The 12,601-nt window shown below is 44.4% G+C and overlaps 1 protein-coding gene across 1 annotated transcript in view; it reads right to left on the bottom strand.

Moving 5' to 3' along the window:
* The window catches only part of TSPEAR (thrombospondin type laminin G domain and EAR repeats), a 187,913-nt gene extending 177,763 nt beyond the window's left edge, over window positions 1-10,150 (bottom strand). The window contains 1 exon segment of the mRNA XM_029606177.1: window positions 9,510-10,150. Coding sequence (XP_029462037.1) covers window positions 9,510-9,603 — 94 coding nt within the window. The 5' untranslated portion in view covers window positions 9,604-10,150.
* Between the last annotated feature and the right edge of the window lie 2,451 nt (window positions 10,151-12,601).

The raw sequence follows: 12,601 nt of genomic DNA, 5'->3' as shown, positions 1-12,601 counted from the left end.
CAACCATATGAAGATGAACAGATTAACTCTTTTGTGGTGACTAATCTGGGTATTTCTATTTTTTAAATTGATTACATTACAACCCTATAATGCATTAATAATATTCCAAAAATGAACATTATATACCAACCAACAAAGACAATTGTTGCACTGGAGGTGGACCCTTGGTCTGGTGCAGGATTGGTACGGCCCTCTGGTCAGGATGCGGAGCACACGAGGAGACAGAGGCTAGCTGGAGCTTCACCAATAGCAACCCGGGTTTTCCGCAGGTTGAGCCCTTGGGTACCCGGGTCGCCTAGTCTTAGGTGGGCCTCGCAGGGTCTCCTAGAGAGGAAGCACAGGGGAGTGCCCACCATGAACAAGGGTGTGCAGTCAATGTCCAAGCAAGAATGTCCAGAGGTTACAGGAGGCCAGAACAGAGAGTCCGAGTGGATAGCGAGGATCAAGGCCAGAGTATCAGTCCAGAATGGTCAGTACCTGTAGTCAATCCGGGAGTAGTCAGGTCAAGCAGAGGTCAAGTTCCAGGCAGCTATCAGAAGTAATCAGTGGACAGGCAGAGGTCAGGTCCAGGCAGCAGTCAGACGAGGTCAGGAGCAAGCAAAGGTCAGTACCGTGAGATCAGTCCGAAGGGTACTACCAGGAATGGAGAGACAAAGGAACAGGAGACGCTGGAACAGGAGACATTGGAACAGGAGATGCTGGAACAGGCGAACTAGAGACACCGGAGTATACGACCCGATTGCCAAGGTAAGGAAGTGGTGTCTGACCACTTCCTTATATCCCACTGTCAATCAGGGTACGCCGCAGAGCTGGGAGCCACTCTTGGCCTTTTAAGAGGCTGGGAGGTCTGCGCGTGCACGTCTAGGGGCGGGGCCGACGCTATGGAGGATGCTGAGCCCCACCCTGAGGCCTGGATGGGAGACTGAGAGCGGGAAAGCCGGGGACGCCATGAACTGGCTGTGGCTGTGGAGGAGGAGAGCCCGGAGCTCGTGGACAGGAGAGCAAGGTGAGCAGGGCCGGCTGCGGAGCAGACGCGGCTGGGACGCGCACCAGTAACCCCCTTTCTAGGCCTCCCCCTTACCAGCCTGGGCTTCTCAGGATGGGTCCAGTGGAAGTCAGCGAGGAGGTCTTTGTAGTAGATGTGGTGGGAGGGCTCCCATGAGTTCTCCTCCGGCTCGAAGCCCTCCCATGACAGGAGATACTCCCAATGGCCTCTATGGCGCCGGACATCCAGTATTTCTTTTACTTGGAGGATGTCCTTGGTTTCAGCAGTAAGCTGTGTAGGTTCAGGAGGCCTTCGAGAGGGCCAGGACAATATGAATGGCTTCAATAGGGACACATGGAATGTGTTGTGGTTGCCAAAGCTGCAGTTGGTAGGTAACCGCATATTTATATGTATATTTATGCATCAGGATATGCTTTGTTCTATTTTTCTATGATGCTGTAATAAAATTTGCACATTTTTTTACATTTTTTGTAATTATTTGGGGATATCTGTCATTGGTTATGTGTATTAATCATCACTCCTCCATTATAAAGAATAAAAAGTGATCTCTGTGGAGGGAAGTGATTCTTTTTTACTTATTTTATATGCATAGAGAAAAAGACATAGAAAAAAGCATTAGTGTTCAGCCAGACTTTCTTGCCGGGCCAGATCAAGGGTGCGGTGCAACAATGAACGTCCATGAAGCTTTTGGCTCTCTCGGCAGCTTGACCCATCTCTCCTTGACCTGTTTCCAAAGATGGCGAATCATCTGTGCCATAGACTGGGCTGCAGGCAAGGGCACGGAAAGTGGCACTGGTAAAGGCAGGCGTGGCTGGTGACCAAATACCACTGAGAAGGGTGAGAAGTCAGTGGCAGAGGCGAGGTGAGTATTGTGGCATAACTCGGCCCATGGCAGGAGGTCGGCCCAGTTATCCTGCTGATCATTGAAGTAAGATCTTAGGAATGTCTTCAAGGAGCTGTTTGTCCTCTTGGCCTGGCCATTCGCTTGAGGGTGGTAGGTCAACGTCAGATTCAGGGTGATGTCAAATATTTTGACAGAGTGACTCCCAGTACTTGGCAGCGAATTGTGGCCCATGATCAGAAACTATCTCGTTAGGTAATCCATGTAAGACATTGTTGAGGAAGAGTTTCGCCAGTTCAGGAGCCAAGGCAAGGCTCTGTAGTGGGACAAAATGGGCCATTTTTGAAAAGCGTTCAATAATAACCCAAAGACCCTGTTACCCTTAGATGGGGGCAGATCAACAATGAAGTCAGTAGAGATGCTTGACCAGGGTTCGGTGGGAGCCGGAAGAGGTTGGAGAAATCTCCATGGACAGCCAGTTGGGGGGTTTTGCTGTGCACAGATGGGACAGGAGTTCACATAACTGCGGGAGTCTTTAACCATGCTTTATGCAGCATATATACAGAATCATAAGTTCATAAAGACACAGCCTTAAGGGTTCGAATGGCTTAAGCATAAAGCTGATTAATGCCCTGTAGCAAACAAAAGATGTTAGTCCAACCAAAATGATAAATGGGATGGAACAGCTCCCCTATGAGGAAAGGATAAGAGATTAGGGCTGTCAGTGTTCAGCTTGGAGAAGAGACGGCAGAGGGGGGATATGATAAAGGTCTTTAAGATCATGAGAGGTCTTGAACGAGTAGATGTGAAGCAGTTATTTACACTTTTGGATAATAGAAGGACTAGGGGCCATTCCATGAAGTTAGCAAGTAGCACATTTAAGACTAATTGGAGAAAATTATGTTTCACTCAATGTACAATTAAGCTCTGGAATTTGTTGCCAGAGAATGTGGTTAGTGCACTTAGTGTAGCTGGGTTCAAAAAAGGTTTGGATAAGTTCTTGGAGGAGAAGTCCATTAATGGCTATTAATCAAGTTTACTTAGGAAATAGCCTCTGCTATTAATTGCATCAGTAGCATGGGATCTTCTTAGTGTTTGGGTAATTGCCAGGTTCTTGTGGCCTGGTTTGGCCTCTGTTGGAAACAGGATGCTGGGCTTAATGGACCCTTGGTCTGACCAAGCATGGAAATTTTGTTACGATCCCCCCTGTTGCTGCGCTACAGGAGGTATCTCACCTTTTTCCTCTGGAGGCCACTCCGAAGCCAGGGCCTCGCCTGTGTTCCATCCAGGATTTGCTCCAGGGCCTGGGAGACCTAGCTGTTCCTGAGGCCTGCATGTGGCTTGCTTGGCTCTGCTTGGACTTCCTGGTTCGGCCATGCCCTTCTCCCTAGGGGCTGGCCCGCAGCTCTCCACCTCAGTTTTAGGGCCAGCGAGGGGCAGTCCAGGTAAACTCCTCCCAGGGAGTTGCCCGCATACAGCAGTATAAAAAGGACTCTCACTTCAGTTCCTGGGTGCCTTCGGATTGGGGTTCACAGTTGTCTGTGTCTTCAAACCAGTCCAGGTCCTCCGTGGTCTCGCTTGTCTTGACAGCTCCGTGTCCTGTCTCTGCCTGTTGCCTTGATGTTTGTTCCTGATGTTTGTTCCTGATCCAGTTCCTGTTCCTACCTGCTTTAGACTGCCAGGAGTGAAGCAACCTGCTTTAGACTGCCAGGAGCGCAGCAACCTGCCCTAGACTGCCAGAAGAGCAGCAACCTGCCCTAGACTGCCGGGAGTGCAGTAACCCACCGCTTCCTCTTCCCTGTGCTCATCCCGCTCCTGTGTTTGTAGGACAGGGTGGTCCGTGACCAGTCCAGCCGTGCTGGCTGTGTAGGGCGCCCTGAGAGACAGTGACAATGTCCTTTGCCCACGTTCCTGTCTCGTCTATGATGTCTTGCTTCAGCCCTCGTCCTTGATGTCTTGCTTCAGCCCATGTCTATGATGTCTTGCTTCAGCCCTCATCTATGATGTCTTCAGCCCTCATCTATGATGTCTTCAGTGTTCTAAGGACTCTGTCTGCCCTCGTCCTCTGTCCGGCCTGCTGCCCAATGCCGTTACCCAGTAGCAGGTCCGAAAGGGCTTGGAACAGTCGGAGGACCATTCATCAATCAACATTGCGTTGTTGGTTGCCATGGGCGTGCAAGTCCGGCTGAGGGTCAGACTCTGTTCCTTATTCCTGCTTCAGTACCTGCCTGGCCCTCCATGCCTGCATCGGCTCACCTCCCACGATGTGGCTTGGGGCTCCTCCCTGAATCTTGCCGTGGCCCAAGGGCTCACTCTACCTGCTCTAGAGGCGACCACGCTTCTCGCGCTCGTAACAAATTTCTTGTGCTCTTATATTCTAAAAGCAGTAGAGCATGTGAAAGGAGGCGGGAAATGGCAATTTCTTATGTTCTTATGTAATGTGAGCTAATCCACACAGATGCATCAATTTCAGTGGGGAAACTGGATAGAGGACATTTCGGAATATGCCCGTGTTTTGAAACAATTTTGTATCAAAGGCCAATATCATGTTTCCAGGGAACTCCATGTAGCATACATTTTTATCCACACAACATGACTATGTCAGCCTGCAGATATAAATAATCTTAAATATGCATGCAACATAGGGATGTGTAGCCACCAATTTTATTTCGGTTTGTTTTTTCGTTTCAGAGATTCATTTTTTCCATTTGTTTAATGTTTTGTTCATTTGCAAAACAATATTAAACATGAAAATAAAACAAAAAAATGATTAAAAAGAAAGAAAACGGGCCTCTGGTGACCATAGCTTTGCTTTCCAGGCCAAAAAGACTGACTTGGCCTGGCACCGGGGCAAGTTCCTTCCACCTCTTTAAAAGTGCAGGGGCCAGGGAGCTCCCATCCTGGCCCCCACTTATGCCCTTCCTGGATTCTTTTCAAAAAGGGTAGGAGCAATATTCATTTGCTTCCAACCTGGTCTCAGTGCTTTACAAATGGTACCATGTGCCTGGCGACATCATCTGCCTGATGTCACTTTGGCGCCTTCCTCTGATATGATTGATGCCATTTTGATGTATGGTCATACATTTGTAACATCCATACATCAAAATGGTGCTGGCTATACTGGGATCATCTGTGGTGCAATCCTCCATGCAGATGGCAACATTTTTAAAGTGCTGGCACCTGGATGCAAATGAGTGGACATCCCTCTAACCCTTTTCGAAGAGGATCTTAGAAGGGGCTAACTGGGTACCAAGGTGTGAGCTCCCTAGCCCTGATATTTGTTTGTCAATAGCTTAAAACATGTATATATAGCTCTATATGTTGTAGTCCGGAAGTGGATCCTTGGGCCAACCGAAGAATGAGGACGGTCGGGAGGCAAACACACACTGATGGTCCCGAGACTTCACCTGGAAACCCGTGACCTCCGCAGAGGAGCTGTTGAAGCCCGGGTTGCTAGGACTTAGGTGTCTTCGCCCTGGAAGTCCGCGGTCCCCCCAGGAGGAGCCCATAGGGACCCGGACCGCTGGGACTTAGGAGAAAGTCCGGTGGGAAGGGGACCTGGAGCGGACCATGGATCTGGACAGGCTGGGATCAGGCAAGCAGCAGGAAACAGATATGAAGAGACGGACCGGAGTCAAGGCAGGCAGCAGGAATCAGATACGAAGAGACGGACCGGAATCAAGGCTGGCAGGCAGGCGGGCGGGCAGGTAGAGATCCGGGACGAGCAGGCAGGAACAGCAGGACGGGCAGGTAAGCAGGCAGGCTGGCAGGGATCCGGGACGAGCAGGCAGGAACAGCAACTAGATACTCGGCAGAGCGACCACGTTGCAAGGCAGGGAAGGACATCAGACGCCGGGTTTAAATCCCCTAGAGCCCTAGAGGTGGGGCTGGTGATTCCCGACGGCGTCTCCCTCGTGGGAGCGCCGCGGGTAGGCCGCAGCGGCGGCCTTGTGGGGCTGGCTTGTTCCCCCGAAGAAGAGCCGGGAGAAGGTAAGGAGCCGGTCGCGAAGAGCGCGGCCGGCACCGCAACACTATAGCTAAGTAATGCTATACTGAGGAGCACCATAGACAGAAGACCCCTTGACATTGGGTCCATGGTGGAACTGGTAGTCTGAGAGAAGGATCCATAATCTTTCCTCAGAGAGAGGACAAGAGGAAGCCTGCAGAGAGGGGAAGGGATTAATCAGCATGGACAGGGTCACTCCTGATTAACGTCCTGGCAGGGCTACCACAGACTCCAGACTGGGAAGGTGACACCCCTGATAATGTCTTGGAAGGCATATAAAATTGCTATGAACCTAGAGATGTGAGTGAAGTGCCCCCCTGAGTGCCCCCTGAGTGCCCCCCTGAGTTTTAGGAATTCGGAGTTAGCAAACAACTGAAAGATAAAAATGTGAACTTAGAACCCCTTAAGGTTGAATAAGAGTATTAACAGAAGTAACCATGGCTCTGAGGTTACTTCTCTAAAAAATATATAGTTGAACTGGAAAAGGTACAGAGAAGGGTGACCAAAATGAGAAAGGGGATTAAATGGCTCCACTATATGAAAAGGCTAAAGAGGTTAGAATTGTTCAGTTTGGAGAAGAGAAGGATGAGAGGGTATAAATATGAAAGCAGTCTATAAAATCATGGGTGGAATAGAATGTGTAAATATGAATCAATTATTTACTCTTTCAAAAAATTCAAAAACTAGAGATGAATTTAGAAACACATTCAAAACAAATAAGAGAAAATTCTTTTTTCACTCAGTGACTCTGGAATTCATTGCTGGAGGATGTGATAAAAGATGGATTTTAAAAGGCTTGGACAAATTCCTGGAGAAGACCATAAACTGTTATTAACCAAATAGACTTAGGAGAGCCCTACTAATCCCTAGGTGTTAGAAGCATGGGATCTATCTACTGTTTGGAATCCTACCAGGTACTCGTGACCTGGATTGGCTACTGTTGGAAACAGGGTAGTAGGCTTGATGGACCCTTGGTCTGACCCAGTATGGTAATTCTTATGTTCTTATCTTTATTAGTGCTAGTTGTATGGAGTATATGTGCAGGCAGAAGTTTTCAGTTTTGAAGATTTTGTTGGTTTGGGGATTTTATTTTTGGGAAATAATGTTCACTTTTAGCATTTACAGGTTCAGCCAACCCAGAGAGCAGAAGACCTAACCTAGGTATTGAATCAGGGACAAGATCCAACCTAGATATTGAACCAGGGATTTTTCATATAGCAAGACACAAGACTTACCACCTGAGCCATTGGGATAGTCCTAGAAGATTTAACTCTTAAAAGTGTGTGTATTCAAAGACAACAGAAACACAGCATCCATGCAACAATCCCCCTTATGAGCACACCTCTATGTTTGCAACATGCCCCTTCCTGCTGAATTAATTTTGCCTACTTAAGGCCCAAGAATGCCTCTCTGAAATCCAATTTCAATGAGTGAGTTCTCATTATGAAAATACTACTCACACGAACATCCATTTGTGCACCCGGCAAAGGAACTTATTTTCATGATAGAAATACTGCTTCTTAGGACTTATTATACTATAGCTCTGAGAATGTGTTGATTTCCTTCAATGTAAGTCAAGCGTGTGTTCTTTGATGCACAAGGTAGGCTGTAAATTGCAAGGTGTCAGGTTTTATTGATACTTTGACTCTGTCCAACCTGGCATTTAATAGATTAGCTTTTAGCATGGGATGACTAGATTCATGTCCTGTGGAAAAGACTGAGCCAACTCTGGGGTTTAACCTCATTCAATTCTAAGAAAAAGAGGTCCATACATGCCACAGGGTAAATCCAAGACTGGCCCAGCCTGCCCTTTTAGAAATGGAGCTCTCTTGCACATTATATTAGTAAATACTAGTAAATTACTAGTAAATTAGTAAATACTTCCCCCTACCCTCCCTCTATCCTAGTTACTGTTGTCATCCTATTTAACGGTTGCTTGTTTATTACCCTATGTTATTTGAATGGTTTCTTGTTTATACCCATTTTATCTTTGACTGTTCCTCTGTGAAGCTTGTTGCTACGTTGAGTTACCTGTAAACCGAGATGATGTTCCCAATGTATCTCGGTATATAAAATGCTTAAAATAAATAAATAAAAATAAATATTAAAGTGACAAACTTCTTCAAATCACTGGCACATGGAGACCGCACTCTGATTCTGTTTGACACAGCCCCGAATCCAGGACTGTCCCTAGAGTAAGGAAAATTCCTTTGGCATGCTCCTCCTCTAATTGTCTCTCTCCCCAGGCACAGTCCTCTCCTAATGTTCCCTGCCACCAGCAGGAAGAGAGCCTCTCTTCTTATCTGCGGCTCACCTCCTCCTCTGCTGGCTTCCATCTGAAGTCTGAAATGTGTGGGGGCCCCCAAGAGTCTCACAGGACCTGACACAGCACTGCACGTTCAGGTTTCAGGTCGAAGCCGGCAGAGGAGGAAGCAGACACAGGTAGGAATCAGCTCTGTCCTTCTGCCAGTGGAAGGAAGGGGGGGGGAGAGGATCGTGCCAATGGGAGGAGGGAGTTGTTAGGGGGAGGTGAAAACAGTCTTACTGGGGGGTGGAGGGGGGGAGGAAAAGAGTCCCAGTTCTTATAGGTACTTAGCAAGCTCTCTGATGAGAGAAGCTATTCTGAATGAGAAAAGCTATTTTTTTAAAAAACCTTTTCAATTATTTGTCCTCTCTATTATAAAAGTGCTACATTATTAACCTTAGCCACATCAACTAGTTAGAAATTACACTCACAAATCAGACATTGTAATACAGATCAATTGTACCCTTACCTGCTTTAATAATGTTTGCTCTGAAAGGCTAATGTTTAAGAGAGCTAAGAGCACCTTTCAGTATTTACTTTAAAAGCCGCAAATTTTTAAGAAGGTAAACATTTTAGAATGCAGAATATACTGAGATATTGTTAACTGTACATTACCTTTTATCATGGTCTAAATGTTATACCTGACCTAGTAAGATCAGTCATTTTTTTAGTGTCACAGACTATTGTTAACCTGGTAAAATGTTATTTTTTCCTGAATAACAGTTCATTTTTCTGAGGTGTTAGGAAGAATCTATTAAGGGACCATACTGTGGTATCTTCAGAATATTTGTGTGTCTGATTCCTCTTTTGGTTTTATTCTTAGGTCTCCTTTTTTTATTCCCTTTGCTTCATTTTATTGGACTTTTTTTAGACTTATGTTTAGCATCATACATCATATGCATCATGCCTGCCTGGGGGTCCTGAAAAGGACCAGCACGGCAGTGCCCCAATTTTCTTACATTCACAATCAGCTTCCAAAGTTATTCAATAGTAAAACATTTTTCGTTTTGTTTCACTTTTCATTCTGTTTTCCATTTATTTTGTTTTATTCCCATTTAATTTGTTTGCAGTCATTTTAGTGTGTGCTAAATTAATTTAGCACTTGCTAAAATTAAAAAAAAACAAAACAAGACTTCATTGTTTTTTTGTGTTTCAGATGGGAAACAACATACAATGAAACAAGAAATGTCATTATTTCCGTCATATTAAAACAACTGCGCAACCCATTATATTAAATACCAATATGTCACCAGACCTACAATACAAATCTTAATTTTAAAAAGGGGAATCAATGCTTTTTAAGCGAGCACTTTACTGAATTGTCTAGCAAATACTGTCACTGTCATTGTACCTGTGCAAGGCTTCCATGATCTCCATCCTCGAGCAAGACAGGTGTCAATCCATGAGTGCAGGAGCAGGACGCAGGTCAGAAGCAAAGCCGACATCAGGGGACACTCTCAGACTGGTCCATCCACAGGCAGGAACCCTTCCTGTCCTTACCTTTCCAAATGCCAGACCTGCAACATACTACTCGGAAACTTTGTCCAATGCTTCATGTTTCTTTTCAGGAGGCAAACCAGATCTGAGAATCACATCGTTTGCTTTGGATGTCCTCAAGGTGATGGGAAAACCTCTCAGAGAAAACCCTCCAGATATCTCCAGATAACTCATCCAGCAGTCCAGAACGCCACAGCTGCACACTAAGAAGCTCCAAACTTCAACTACTGCTCAGAAAATTCCTTGTCAAGTTGATTCTTGTAGTTAAAGGCTCTTTTTTTCACCTCTTAATTTTACATCTATATTGCACTATAACTACAGGGCTGATCTAATACATCTTTCCTCGTCCCCTCTTCGACCTATTATAATTCATTCGTGAACTGTTATGTTTAAAGACACCAGAGAAACAAATATCCAAATCTTTTAAGAAAAACAGGAAAAGAAGGACCTACAATATTGCTTTCCCTGCTTTGGCTGATTTTTGTAAGAAATGCAATGCACCCATCCCTAAAGAATAATCCACTACTGACAACCAGAAGGGGAAAAAAAACACAAGAGCCAGTTTCCAGACATTTAAATGAGAAGTCAATTGTGAAGAGGTGGAGTTCAGCTGAGATTTTGTCAAGGTCTTTTTTTATCTTTTGCCCAGCCCCTTGGAGCTTTTATTTTTTTTGCTGAAGTTCAGGAATTTCCCTCTTTAAAGAAGGAACCCCTTCAAGGGAAAATCTAATGAGAGGGCGGTGCCGATTGAGGTTGCAACACTGCAGTGCACCTGAGTCTACGTGCTGGAGTTGCTTACCTGCTTGGATTTGAAATATGTCACGTTTGCTGCCTATAAGTAACTGACTATTGGGCTATCTTTTCCTCTCATCCGCTTTTCATTGATACATTTAGGGGTGAATTTCCAAAGGCATCTCCACGCATAAAACATTACTTTATACATGTAAATGGCTTTTTATAAAATTGCTTGGGGTTTCTGCATGTAAAAAGTAAGCGTGAAACCTGATTTCATGCATACTTTCACGCACAACATAAAAGACGCATTCCAGGGGTTGGGGGAATCGGAGTTGGGGTGTATCTTGGATTTAAAGGCATCTCTTTTATTTTAAAATGTATGCCTGTAAATCCACACACATAAGTCCAGTGTTGCAAGGAGCAGATGTAACTTTGTGCGGCTGAGTTTCTGCTGCGCACGTTTGCGTAATTTTCCAAACAAACGTATGCATATAACATTGACATAATTTATGCTTTGAAAATTGACATAATTTTTTGTGTGCAGCTGCCGCATTATTCATCTGTGATGTTACAAAATTACTCTCCCTTCATGGCAGATTTAAAGAATGTGCTATAAATTGTAACAAAACGTGTTTGCCTGACAAGAGGGCACATCAGATAAGATTAAGAGAGAGCATAAAAGAAGGAGGAACCCCCAATATTTTTGAAGGGATGAAACAGGTAAGCAGAGCTTACCAGCACTGGAGGAAGGATGACAGACTGCAGATGATGGGAAAAATCTGTTTGCAAGAAAACAGCTCAAGAACAAGGTCTCAGTGTTACACTTCTATGGAGTTTGAAAAATGCAATAGTAGTGCTGGAAGCTGAGATTTTTTGTATTCATTTTTATTGTATTTTAAAACAATAGGCAACAAGGCAATGATGAGGAGGCCTCTCATGCAATATTATACATATAAACAAGGGCAGGGCATTATGTCATCTTACACCACATTAAGTGAAGTTACATCTTTTGACAGCTCATTCATCAATATGCCAGATCTGTCAATAATGCAAATATTGGGCCAGATGGAAAAATAGTAACCTACACCAAACTAAATTTATATTAAATAATATTGTTTTTCAAAATCACCAGCTTCTTCTTGGGGGCTAACACTTTTTTTTTATTATTAGTGGAAATGGCATATTATTGGGCCAATATACTAAAGTATTAACTTGCGTTAAATGCTATAGCAAATGGTTAACACACATTGACAGCACTGTTAGCACACAAAAATCAGCTTGCAATAGTGTTAATGGGAAATGTATGCTAAAAAGGTAATAAAATGTAAAACTGTGCAAAGTAACTCATTACCTATCAGCTCATTGAAAAGATTTGTGTGCAGTTTGTTTCACAGGGGCATTAACTCAAAACAGTTGACCACAACCCTGGGAGCTTTTGCAATACCATCCACATATATGTGCATACTTGCGTGCCTGTGGCAATATGTTTCTCATTTGCATCTCATTAACATGGGCCATTAATACATGCAATGAGCACCACATTTCCACACATCAGTGGCCAAATGTTAACTTACTTTGATACATCAGCCCCCTATGTTTGTTTTACAATACTTGTGTAAAAACTGCAGCAAAAGGAAGCATGATGATGTGAACAAGACATCTGCCATTTTTCCCTCAGTTCTCAGGGATTTTATCATCACAATCTATAGATCATAGGATAAACCTTGCTCAGAGGAAAGTCCCTGGATTATAGGTGGGTGAATTTTTCAAACCATCTGTAGTTATCATGATAATTATCTCTGGGTATATGAATTACTGATAGCCTTAGGGGGCAATACTTCATTTTCTGTTGCTCATGTGATTATGTCTGAACCAATGGGACAAGTTCTTACAAACCGAAGATGTCATAAATACATGCAGAGACTGAAAGATCTTCATACAGTAAGCATAGCACACTCAAGCTCTGACAGCACCTGCTTGTATAAGGAATCTTTCTCATAGCATGCTACCAAGTAAAGGTTCATAGTTCTGTCTTCCTGTGTGACTTGATTTATGCTGTCTAATATGTTCTTAAAATGCACACTGAGAAGATGGATTCCCAAGCTGGACTCGGGGCATGTTTGGAGTAAGGGAACATGGCACCAATTTTGAAGTGAGCTAGAATTCAAAGAGGTTGATAGCCAAAGGCTTTGCCTAGGTAATTTCCAGAAT

Source organism: Rhinatrema bivittatum, chromosome 6, assembly GCF_901001135.1.
Source record: "Rhinatrema bivittatum chromosome 6, aRhiBiv1.1, whole genome shotgun sequence".
Classification (NCBI taxonomy): domain Eukaryota; kingdom Metazoa; phylum Chordata; class Amphibia; order Gymnophiona; family Rhinatrematidae; genus Rhinatrema; species Rhinatrema bivittatum.
This window is presented reverse-complemented; position numbering and strand designations above follow the sequence as displayed.